The sequence below is a fragment of the Tiliqua scincoides genome, chromosome 1 (assembly GCF_035046505.1).
Source record: "Tiliqua scincoides isolate rTilSci1 chromosome 1, rTilSci1.hap2, whole genome shotgun sequence".
NCBI lineage: Eukaryota > Metazoa > Chordata > Lepidosauria > Squamata > Scincidae > Tiliqua > Tiliqua scincoides.
Window position 1 is genome coordinate 120027357 of NC_089821.1, and position 13210 is coordinate 120040566.

The 13210-nt window shown below is 41.0% G+C and overlaps 1 protein-coding gene across 4 annotated transcripts in view; it reads right to left on the reverse strand.

Moving 5' to 3' along the window:
• The window catches only part of SF3B1 (splicing factor 3b subunit 1), a 30223-nt gene extending 18068 nt beyond the window's left edge, over positions 1 to 12155 (reverse strand). Inside the window, exons 1-6 of one of the 4 annotated variants that reach the window (XM_066616435.1) lie at positions 12053 to 12155; positions 4150 to 4316; positions 3066 to 3167; positions 2138 to 2252; positions 654 to 709; positions 256 to 335 (exon numbers count right to left, since the gene is read on the reverse strand). In XM_066616435.1, coding sequence (XP_066472532.1) covers positions 690 to 709; positions 2138 to 2252; positions 3066 to 3167; positions 4150 to 4316; positions 12053 to 12080 — 432 coding nt within the window. In that variant the 5' untranslated portion in view covers positions 12081 to 12155 and the 3' untranslated portion in view covers positions 256 to 335; positions 654 to 689. Of the gene's footprint in view, positions 1 to 255; positions 2056 to 2137; positions 2253 to 3065; positions 3168 to 4149; positions 4317 to 12052 lie in introns of those variants that run through there. The other 3 variants (XR_010793833.1, XM_066616214.1, XM_066616302.1) reach the window with 3 other exon arrangements.
• Positions 12156 to 13210: the final 1055 nt, after the last annotated feature.

Consider the following 13210-nt stretch of genomic DNA (forward strand, 5'->3'; position numbering starts at 1 on the left):
TGCAAGATTATTGCAAACATGTTTTAGAGGACTGGAAACATTACATGTAATTCAACCCATGACTATATCAGTATTGTAAATGAGGTGCTTTCCTGCTAAGAATGCTTTTTAAGTTGTTGCCTAGATGGTAAAATAATGAACTAAATTCAAGTTATTGGAACACAGATATTAACATCTATTCCATGAATTGCACTGGGATCCATATCCTACTCAGAGAACAGCCAATGACATTAAGTTAGTAAGATTTTAACCAACCTCTTCTTTTGTTAAATGTTGTTCACGCATTACATCCATATATGTTCTGGCATTCATTTTAGGATCAGGTGTCTTCCCTCCTGCAGAAGAGAACAGCAACAGGACAGAAGCATAATAAGTACAGGAGATACAGAAAAGCTGGCTTTTAAAACTGCCCTGCTCTAATATTATATTAAGCCAAAATGAATTAATTTTAATGTTTTGACTGAATTAAAAAAAAAATTACATGTATCTTACGTTTATTCACTTTGCTGATCAATTTAACCTGTTTGAACACAAACATAACTACAACAGTTTAACACAAATATTTTTAAAGGAGATAAGAATGATAAAATGACAGCACAGTTAAGAGTCTTCAGAAGTGATGGGTTCCTGGGTTGCTAATCCGGAATACGTACACTTTCGTGCCTTTGTCTCCATCAGCAGTTCTGACTTCAAGCAGCAGAATAGAAGCCTAGAAAATTATCTCTTTACCATTAGTAACACTTTGGAAAGATATTTATAATCAACACATTACCTTGTTCAAGCTGATAAAGCCTATGTTATGACTCTGAACTACTGTAATCCTAGATAACGACTCATATTGTTTTATAATAAAGACCAGCTTTATGTTTGATGAATCTGGACAACTGTTCCCAGATTCTTAATTTTGTGGTGGCATGTTAAAGGGCTTCATTTTAAGAGCACCCAATTTCTCCCCCCACTGCTTCTGAAGGTACAATTACAATTGTGAGCTGATTGCAGTAAACTATATTTACCATCATAAGGATACTCACAGGCAAAGGCTTTTCCACATCATAAAATATACTATCTGTATCTTGACTTTATTCTAACTTTAAATATTTTACAGAAGCCCAGCTTTATAGTAACAAACTTATCAAGGAAGCACAATTCTTAATGTGCTGATTGGCTATACAGGTAGTATAGCATTACTAATTAGGACAAAATAAAATTCTTAATACATTTTCTATGCTGAAGATCATTGCCCAATTGGCAGTGTCATTCTGACACTAGCTTTGATAGGACTTTCCTTTGGGATACTTTTTCACCATTATCTACACAGGATGTGTTGAACTGCACCCTTAAGAATGCAGACAGGACTGGCATATAGCAGTACTGCTGTAGAAAAGAAATTAAGGACAGTTAGTATGGGCCTGAGAATTCTGACAATACATGTTTATATCAATGACAGTTAAGCAAGTAAAATCCATATCCTTCTTAATCCATGCAGGCTGAAATGCTAATTTACAAAAACCTGCAACCAACTATAGTTTTAACCAACAGGTGCCCTAAGGTTACTTGTCAGGCTGACTCACCTGAGGAAAACTTCCACCAGGCCCACTACTGCCCCTTGCTCTAGCCTATATTCTAAAATCATCAGAACAGACTTGCACTATTAAGACTATCAAAGCCTCTTAATGCTACGTATATTTCACTTAGCTAAATTTCCTAAATAATCAGAATTTGAGAATCAACTGCTCTCATTTGCCAGTTAGCTTTTAAAAGCAGTAGTTCTTTAAAGTAGCTAAATTTGGACTGAAAGCTTCCAGTAAGCTGGAAGATTCTTGAGCACTAAATATACAAGTTGCTCAAAGTATAGTATATATATATATAACCCAAAGCAAAAAGAAAAGAGAAACCTTTAACCCTTTGTGTTTCTATGGCAATGGCTCATTATTTTCTTGTCCTTCTACCTGGAAAGAAAATTTGTATTACAAAAGATGAACAAAATGGTAATCTACTATTTCATCCAACATTTTAAAAACAAACTATAAAAAACTAAATTCCTGAATTTATAAGCATGCCAACAAAAATCAAAGGGCTAAAGATAATTTAAGGGAGCAAAACTGGTAAGATCCAGTGAAAAGTGAAAATAAGTTACCATCTGCAAAAGGATCAAGACGCTCAGGAGAAATTATCATCATCCGCCTGCGATTTTTGTATTCATCCTCCCGATCAGCAATCTTTTGTGGACGATGTTCAGCAAATGGATCATACTAAAAACCAGAAATAAAATACTTTGTTATCTAGTTATCTTTGTTATCTAAAACCAAACAGTGGTTCAATTAGGACGGTTTCCTTGAGGGACTGGAAATCCCCAGAATATTTAATCTACTTGAAGTAATTTAAGACATTTCTGTCTAATATTGCATATATGCAACAGGGACTAAATGTGTATGCCTGAGGGCTGGGCGGAAAGGGGTTAAAGCTGTTCAGGTCTGCAGCACAGACATGAAGTCTCAGGAAAATTCACAAAAGTGAATGCTCCATGTAAATAGTTCTCTTTGCTCCAAATCGCAGCACAATTAGTGATTTTCAAATGTTACATTCTACTTATAAATGTACAGTATAGCACATTTACATTTAAAAACAAGAAAGACAAAAACGATCACCACCCAAAGGAACACCTAATGAAACATATTCTATTTACCAAGAAAGTCAGCTTTTTTCTGGCATTTTTGTTGCTCTTTGAGAGCAGGCACTTCACACTTGTTACTAGTAAAGTTCACAGCTGGCTTCTCGTTAAGTCATTAAAAGCTGCTATTACACTTGTGAATACATAGTAAATGTTAAAACTGCACTTCAACAATGCAGTCAAATAGTGACTACCTAATGAATTCTGTTACACAAATTCTGCTTTAAGATGCACATGCATACACAAGTTTAATATCCTGTCTAACAATTCTATATGCCATAGGTTTATCACCCCAGCACACCATTCAAAGAATATTGTGCCTCTGATGTCTCCCCCAGATGCAGAAAGAAAAGCCATAACATTCCATTGTACTAACATACACTGAAGAATTCACCTGTTCAGTTGACTGTGGTATGTCATTAAGCAATGCCACTGGTGCATGGTATCCAGGTTTCTTCTGGCCAAGTAAGCTTGTAGAAGAGTAGTCGTCATCATCCTAGCACAAAATAAGAGCATTAATAAATATTGACTAGTCAATTACTACACTTGTCATACAGTGGCTCTCAAGACTCTAGGACTAAAGATTAAATTGTAGTTACTGGTGACATAAATCCTGCAGTCTTCAGTTACAAACCACAGCAGCTTTGAAAGGGTATAGAATAAGCAAGAATTCAGGATTTCAGGATGTCTGATGAAGCAGGTTATAACTACTTCAAGCAACGAACTCCTAAGCAAACTTTGGAATTGGCTCCTTCATCATATAGCTCTGGTAAGCCTGTCATCTCTCCTTTAGGGACTACATCATTCCAGTGCTGTCTCTGTTTCTGCCAAATAAATCACTGATTCCAGCCAACTTCTAGCCATGAAATTCTAATACAAGTGTGCGTCAATTAACAACCTTCCACTTAACGACAGACCGCATATAAGCAGAGTGTCTGCTCACACAACAAAGAGGCTCTTAATGCAAAGAAGAGGCCATTGGTCTCCAGTAGTATGTGCAGCCAGCAAGTGTCTGGCAGGGAGTTTCTGTTTACACAAAGGCACTAGATTGGGCTGAATGTTCACTTAATGACATAACTGCATAACAGGGATAAAAGAACGTATCCCCATCATTCAGTGGCACATACCTGTATTGCCAACAGGGATATCTGCCAACGAGGGAACAAAATCTAATCCTGACAACAGGTACTAGTGACCCCAAAACCAAAAGGCAGGACAGTAAAGAATCCCCCCTATCAGTGATTGTAGTACCTTTACTATTCCTAGTAGTAAAACCGTTCATTCCTATGGGGAAAGGAAATAACAGTCCAACGCACTGACAAGCACGCTGCTAGTGAACAAAAAATTTCCACTCAACCTTTTGCAATGTTATACTTATTAGAGTAAGCAATTTTCAGGAATACCTGAGGCTGCATATGATACAGTTCCCACAATACACATTTTAATTTGATAGTAGTTCACTAAAATGTTGTACTTACATCCTCTAGTTCTGTTGCTGCAATTGAAGTTACATATCCAGCAAACCTGCTATCACTTCCGCCATAGATCTCTTGATCATAGTATCCTGTAGAATCAAGGCCTACACCCTGAGCTTCATCAAGGGCAGCTTTTTTGCCTTGAATTTCCCGAATCTGTGCTTCAATATCTGTGAGAAAGATATACAAATATTTGATCAAGCATACCAACAAAACCTCTCTCACCAAGCAAGAGCAACTATACACATTAATTCATAGTATTTATTAGGAAATTGAAAAAATTATACAATCCATGTAATAAGAGAAAAATACATGAACACATAACAGAGTATCTTTATTATGAAAAATGTAGTACAAGTTCAATGTCACAGTATTTGTGGCTCTAGTACAAAGCAAACATAATATGTTACTTTGACTAATGTAAATGTAATGTAACTTATATTACCTATTCTGCAAATGTTGAGATATTTGCTGTTTTCCAGTTGGATGTCAAACCAGTAATTACAAAGTATAAATCCTGCTAGTTAAATCCTTATCTTATCCAGGACTGATTATCTAAAAAGCTGACTGTCTCTACAATTGACATATCTGATGAGCAATGCCTGACCAGAGTATCTGAATTGATATTGGAGAGTGAGGAAAGCTTCTTTTTCCTCCCAATTTTAAAATTATTTCTTCAACAGTGATAACCTAATTCTTGTATTCCCGATAACTTGATTCTGCCATTCCCAATCTGAAATTTTACACATATAGGTCCAACCTTGTTGTACACAGATTTGACTCAACATGAATGGTCACTGCAAATGAGAAGGAATGTCCTGATCCCTGGAGAAGAGGAGAAATGCATCCCTTTAAAATCACAGTTTTAAAAACTGCTTTGCTTACTGTTATAGAGAGACAGTCATGCACGTAATCATTCCATTCTTCAGCTGAGCCAAGCAAAGGCTGGGGATCCTTTGCATTTCTAATTGCTGACTGCCTTCTACAACAGAAGTAAAGTTGTTTCTAAATCACAATTGCAAAGGGACACACTTTTTTATTTTTTTAAACTGCTTTTATTTAACACATTTTATTGTATTAGCGGGGAGTTCCAGAATCGAACCCTTGTGGATGTTGAGGCAAGACCTTATTCCATTAGGAGCAATAGGGGGGCAAGAAACCTGAACTTGGTCTTTATATCTATTTTTCCACTTTTTATCGAATTTTTTTTATCCGCTAGGGATTCCAGAACGGAACCCTAATAGATGAGGAATGACCTACATATTTTGTTTTCTTTTACAGCTCTAAATGCCACAGAGGTAAGGCTCCATCTGAGAACTATTCTTTAAACCACAACGACATGAGGCATAAACCAGGACATAACTCATTTTTTTCCATTTCCTCTACAGATTGTGATTGCAGAACAATAGCATAATCCTGCTTCTTCTGATACTACATTAAATCAAAATAGTTATAGCCCCCCCCAAATCTCTGTTCTATTAATGTGATTTGATCTACGTAACACCAATTATACAGAATTAGTACAGTAATACTTAAAAAAAGAAACTCATGTATTTTTAAGTTTCAGATATTAGTCTGCTGGCTGCAACAAAGACAGAACAGTACTATTTTCTATTCTAATACTGTTGTGATTCCTTACGAAGTTTTCAAGATCACCATGAAGGAAAGATATTCATCCTTATAAAGGTTATCTAGTTAGTCCAAAAGTGTTTCAAAAGCTTCCAATGATGAAACTCTTTTTCAATTTCAGATATCCACTTAAAATTATATTTTGCCATTTTGCTAACCTCAGATGCCAGTCAAATCTCTAGACATCCAACTGGGATGTCTGTTCATGGAATCATACATATCTATGAAATTTTAATTTCTCTCCTTAGATTTAAACTCATCCATAAGTATTTCTTCTGACTGATCTTAGAACCATGACAACAAGGAACGCACTCTCAATATTCTGACCCCAATTCTGACATGGGGAATGGTCACAAGGCTGTGATTGAAGACAATAGATTAAGGGGCCTGCAGTCAAGTGGTATGATAATTTATATGATTTCATAGCAATCCCTTCAATTTGTTGACTAATTCTTGTTGCGTTAGCAAACGTTTCTAAAGTTAACAAAAACAGTATAGGGGAGACACTGATGCGCGCCCCGCTTTAACTAAAATACAAGAATGATTTCCCATTTGCCATTACCTGTACTGTTGGTTTAGTGTAGATCACAGATAGCCAATCCCACTAAAGGCAGTGAAACACCTTCTCAGTGTCCAGAAAGGCTATTACGTGATGATGTTTAAATCTATTCACTGAAATCAATATCTCTCTTAACTCTAACATCTTTATTTCTGCTATCAATCCAGCATGTTTTAGTTCAATATACTGTAGTTGTTGTGCTATTCAACCTGGTATCCCCACCAGCAATTTGGCTTTATATACCTGATTTTACTAAGTTCAAGTAGGTCAATATGGGATCAATTTAAATGTTGTATTTGAACCTATGTTATAGGACATACTCAAAATAATCAATGAACTTCATATGAAAAAGCTTTGAAGACTTATTCCATCATAATATTACTGTTCAGCACTTGCAAAAGTGACTAAAACCCTTCTGGAGACAAGTTAATAGAAGTAATATGCCCAGCTTTAATAACTGCAAGAATAAGTAAAGCAAGGTTTGCATTCCAGGAAAACTGCAGTAAAATTTATGTTCTTAGCTTTTATAATATGGATGAAGAGGCTTTTATTTTCTCCAACTCAGGAATGAATCATTATACTGATTTCTTCAGATTTGAATCACAAGAAATTTATCCAACTGCTTATTACACTGAAACTATGGGATCCAAAGAATGAGAGCCAGGATGATGTAGTACAGAGGTTTCCAAAGTGGGCATTGCAGCACACTCACAAGGGAGCTGAGGGATATCCCTGACCCCTCCTATTTGCTCTCCTGGTTGAGACATCTTGTGAAATCTCACAACATTGGGCACAACCATCTTGGATCTCATGAAATTTGGGCTCCCCCAACTTTGATTTCGCGAGATCTAAGATGGCAGCACCTAGCTGAGCTGGGAAGAAGTAGCAGGTACCCATCGTAACCCAGATAGGTTTGGGAACCAATGATGTATGATTTGGGAGCTGGACTTAGATCTGGAAGGTCCATATTCAAATCCCCACTTAGTCATGAAGCTTCCTCAGTGACCTTGGATCAGTCATGTTCTCTCAACCTCAGCTACCTCACGGAGTTATTGTGAGGACAAAAGTAGGGAAGGAACCATGTACACTGCTCTGAGCTCCTTGGAGGAGCTGGACATTCAAGACCTTGAACACACTATAAGAAACTTTGTAGACTCCAGTACTCACCACGTCATGTTGAAAAATACCAATGAAACTTATATCAGTTTCAGAAGTTATTAAACTTTTAAAAGAGTTACAATGCGAGAATCACAAATTCTCACAATATCCACGAGACCCCTGAATCCACAGATTCAAACAACTGCAGATAGAAAACATTCAGAACAAAAATTCCAGAAAGTTTCAAAAAGCAAACCTGCATATCTAAAAAGCAAAATTCATATCTAATGAATGAATATGAATATCTAATGAATGAATATGAATATCTAATGAATGAATATGAATATGAATATCTAATGAATGAATATGAATATCTAATGAATGAATATGTGAACTCTCAAGCAAAAGTTGATATTAGATTTTAAAGCAGTGCTTCCCAAAGCAGTTTTAATAAATGTCACTTTCAACCTACCACCCAGCACAAGCCTCTTCCTGTTGCACTTTCCTTTTCGGCGGATCAAGCCACCATGGTTGCTCAATTCCAGGGTTACAAGCTAGCTAGCCCCACTCACTGCCTGGGCTGTCACAAATCCATCCCTGCCCAACAAGCTGGAGGATGACAGCGGACAAAGCAATCGACTGCACCTGGCTTGCACGACCAGATCAGGCTGAGGCTGCTGACCAGCATACAACACCGGGAAAGAGAAGCAGCACCACTGAGAATGCTGTACTCTATGCTCTCAAACTGTGGGTTGGGACCCGCTTGGTGGGTTGCAAACTAATTTCAGGTGGGTCCCCATTCATTTCAGTATTTTATTTTTATTTTATTAGACTTGATGTTCCCATGGTATGTGACTGCATTTGGGGAAATATTACAGAACTATACTTTTAATAAGCTACTCTGCATATGCTTTCATATGGGGCTTACTCCTGGGTATGTGTGGGTAGGATTGCATCCCAGAATTGTTAAAAATTTTCTGGCTCGATGATGTCACTTCCTTTCATGACATCACTTCTGGAGGGTCCTGACAGATTCTGTTTCTAAAAAGTAGGTCCTGGTGCAAGAAGTGTGAGAACCACTGCTCTAAACCTAAGCCAGGAGGTACTTTGTCAACTAGTCATTTCTCCCTTTCCTGCCACTGTCTCAAGGGACTTGAGCATCTGTGGATTTTAGTTTCCACAGAGAAACTCATAACCAATCCCTGTGGAGACAAGAGGGCCCAACTATTCCATCGCATGGGACTAGTTGAACAATTTTTTGAACTCTGGACATAGACTACAAGTTTTCAATATGTGTTGACAACCTTCAGTCTCGAAAGACTAACAGTAATACAATGTTCCAAAAATCAATTATTTTCAGAGGTGCTGCAGAAGAAAACCATGTGAAAATGAATATACTAGGAAAAAAAACTGGAAGAATTATGTTTTTTTTCCCCTACTTACCCCAGGACAATTTTCAATACAGAGACTGGACATTTCGAGGAAACTTATCTTTCAGAAACCAGTTCTGATTATATTTGTAATGCTAATATTTTCAGGAAGATGCTTATTGCCTGAGACTCATTTTGTCCACAATTAACATGCCATACAATGTGTGATAAGAATTCAATAATTCCAATGTTGAGTTAAAGTTTTTATCCAAACAGATTGCCGTGTCCTCAAGATTGAACTCATATGTCAAAATTACACCATTTTGTTTATTAGAAAATTTATAGATTCCGTTTCAATTTTTTACCATTTCTTACATTGGCAAAAATGGATTGATATATGTATGCAGCTCTCTTGTAACTATTTGCAATTATGCTTGTACAAAATGGGCAGCCCAATCCTAACCTGCACTGGTGCAATGGGGCTGCATGGCCTATTCAGCACAGGTAAGAAACAGGCTGGAGGTCTACTTGGGGTAAGGGGTACACTTGCCCCTTAGCTGGGTAAAGCCCCAGCTTGCCCAGTGGGGCATCTCGGATCTGTGCCAGTTCAATTGCTGGTGCAAATCAGGAAAACCCTGCAACTGTAAGTGTAAGGTTGACAGACCAGGAAGGGGGTTAGGATATGGTGGAGACCTCCTCTGTCTATCTGGCCTGCCTCCTAGGCCTGTCCCACCCTGCATCCAACCAGATAACCTCCTGCTGGCCTCCATTCTGTCCTCCTCAAGCCCTTGTGCCACTAAGTACTTTTCTTACCTCTGCCAGCAGCTGCTCCTTTGGATGCAGCGCCAGTGGCCCAGTTCAAGCCTTTCTGCTGGTGCTGTCTACACTAGAGTAGTTGCAAACATGCTTTATGACACTCTAGGCTGGTGCAGCAGCTGTGTTGGCAGAGGGTAAGTATTGGCATTGGTCTGTAAGGATGTTAAATTTCATGAACGTGCCAAACAGTATACAATTTTATATACTGAGTTACAAATGGTACATTTTCTGCTCCTAAAACAGAGAAATTAAGTTTAAGTTTGCTATGAAAATAACTACAGCATATATTTCATACTCCCCCCCTTCCCCAAATTTACCAATTTCCAGGTATCTTTTCCATCACTACAATTTGTCTGCTGCCCACTTCTCAGTCCCATGAACAACTCTCTAACTACCCTTTTCTGCACATAGGTCTCATCAGTTCTCCACTCCCATCCACACAGCGTGAACCCTGTACCCACTTTTTAGTCTTGCAGCTTCTCACAGAAAACTTGATCACATAGAATCTTCTGTGTATAGTATACCACAGTTTGCTATGGCTTAAGGCTTGAAAAAGATAGCGAGATGTGGTCCCAATATTATTTTTTAAAGGCTTTAGAATAAACCTTTATCAAGGATTTATCCTATTAGCAAGATGTTGTGCAGGCAACTAAGTATGATAGAACAACTACTTTACATCAAAGTATGGCATCTTCTGGCTGTCTGGAACACCTTGTCCATGCATGTTCTAGAGATTATGTATTGAACAGCTTGTCTGAGTAAGAAGATTAAGACAACACACACATGTTTTATACCCATTAACTGATTATCTTAAAACTGAGAAAGACACTCCGCTATGTCTTGTGAAAATCCAGCAGTTCTGTTGGTCAGGGACATTCTAACGGATACTAAGCAAGATATCAAGCCAGACCAAAATATGAACAGGGGAGACAGATACACAAGCTCTTCTGTACAGGGAACCATATGAACTATTATTCAACATGCTCAGAGAGATGAGACTATAAAGCACCACACAAAATCTTGCACAGAAAAAGAGAAGCACCTCAGCATACCAACACATACACACCCAACTGCTACCTGCCCTTCCTTTCTCAGCTTCTGTAGGGTCCTTGGCAAGGAATGTTCCTTGTTATTGTTGGGATGCATGGCCTTTTCCCCCCTAACTATTCCAAGTGTCAAGCAAGGAGCCAGTGTTCCCCCATAAATGCATCACCATCCTCATGTTAAGAGAAAGCAGGCATACACCACATGAAAATGTTTTACAGGTGGGACCTCGGTATCAACTGATTTGGTATTCACTGATACCAAGGTTCACCTTTAAATGCTTTGCGACAAGAAAAAAAGCATCAAAATCCAATTTCCTACCTTCATGCTGTTAAATAATTACAATTTCATTCCATTAGATCCCATTATTCACCTCATCTAGTAGCTGAATGCAGTATAGCACCCATACCGACACATTCTGGGGCTACAATGGAGCAGCAAGAAACCTGGAAGTGGGTCTCTAAAGCTTGTTTTCCACTGATTTGGCATCCACTGACTTTTTTATCCACTGGAGGTTCCAGAACAGAAACCTTATGGATAACAAGGCACAACCTGTATATCTCTTTTGTCTGGAGGAGTGTTCTTCAACCTTGGGGTCGGGACCCCCAATGGGGTCACAAAGCCTCAGTTGTTGGGTCAGGGCCACTGAGGACTGAAAGAGGCTGAAGAGCTCTGGACCAGAGCCCCACCAGGTGAAGAGGAGGCGCCTGGTGCACCCCTGTCAGGAAGCAGATGGTGTCCCAGTCCTGCTCAGGCTCTTAGCAACCGTGCTAATAAAACTTCACTAGTGTGGTTACTTTTCCTGCTCTCTCTAATGCGAAGAAGACGACAACAACGATGATGATACCTTGATTGGCACATGCAGTGGTGAGAATATGTGGTCAGTGTATTTGCTCTGAGAGGGCACTGTGGGGGTGGGATGGGCAGATGGGGGCGGGTTTGACAGTGGAGTGGCCCGGGGTGGGGGGGACAGAGTCCTGGAAAGGGCGCGGGACCAACATCGGGACCCCCAGTCCCATCATTTATATATGGGGGTGGCACAAGAAAGGCCGAAGCCCCCTGGCCTGGGGGGAAGGAAGGAAGGAGGGGGGAGGCGCAGCCCCCGCACTGCCCGTGCCCACCGCAGCTGGGCTCCGGCCGGCGGGTGTCGCCTCGCCTCGCTGCTCTCTCAGGCGCAGGCACAGCCCCCTCCTGGCCTGGCCTCCCCGCTCACAGGGGCGACGCGCAGCCAGCGACGCCATGACGCGCAGGCCCAGCCGCCCGCGGCCTAGGCGCCGCCCGCTCACACCGGAGCCTCGCTCGGCCGCGACGCCGCAGGGCCGGCGGGAGGGAGCCCTCGGGCGAAGAGAGGCCGAGGGGGGCGGGGGGAGCCGCCGCCGCCGCCTCTTACCTTCGTGGGTCTTGGCGATCTTCGCCATTTTGTGGAGCTCGCGCAGACACCCAGCGAGCGAGATGGAAGGGGAAGCCGCGCTGACTTCCCTCTGGCTCCTCCCACCCCCGGACGACGACAACTTCCTCTGTGGGGGGAGGGGAGACCGGAACGTCGCGAGCCTCGGAGCGCGGGCCAGCCAACTGCGGAATCGATCTGCGCATGCGCGGAAGCCACGGGCAGCTCATGGAAGGGGCTGCAAGACCTTATAGGAAAAGAGCAGCAAGCAGCGCAAGTCTGTGCTTGTCTACTCAGAACTAAGGGAGTCCCATTCAGTTCAGTGGAGCTCGCTCCCAAGAAAGCTGAAGGCTAAGCCTGCAATCCTGTCCACACTTACCTGGGAGTAAGTCCCATTCACTATAATGGGACTTACTTCCGAGTAGACAGGCACAGGCTTTGGCTCTAAGGCTGCAATCCTGTCCACACTCACCTGGGAGTAAGTCCCATTGATTATAATGGGACATTCTATTGGGCTGTATCCAACTTTGCAGCCACCATGCAGCCCCAAGGTAAGGGAGCAAATTTTCCCATCTCTTGAGGAGGTCTTTGTGACTGCCCCCCACCACCACAGGATGCAGAACATGTCCCATTGACATGGCTGCTCCAGTACTGGAAAGTTGGGTAGGATTGGGCCCTGAAACCACTCACGTCCCTTAGGGTCCAGTCCTATCCATTCTGTCCACTGCTGATGCAGCAATGCCAATGGAGCGTGCATTGCATCCTGAGATCAGAGTGACCAGATCCAATGGAGGACAGAGTGCCTATACCTTTAACCATTGCATGGTTGGCAACCTTCAGCCTCCAAAGACTATAAGCCTACAGCACCTGGTATTCCCAGGCGGTCTCCCATCCAAGTACTAACCAGGCCTGATCCTGCTTAGCTTCTGAGATCAGATGAGATTGGGCATGTGCAGGGTAACAGTTGCATAGAAAAAGAAATTTTGGCAGGCGAAGCTCAACATGGAAGGGTTTGAAAGGCGTCACCTGCCAAAATTTCCTTTTCTATACAATGGTTAAAGATATAGGCACTGTATCTGCTATTGTATCTGGTCAGTCACCCTGCCTGAGGTGAAGAGGCAGTCTCAGAGGCCTCCTCAAGGGAAAGGAATGTTTATTCCC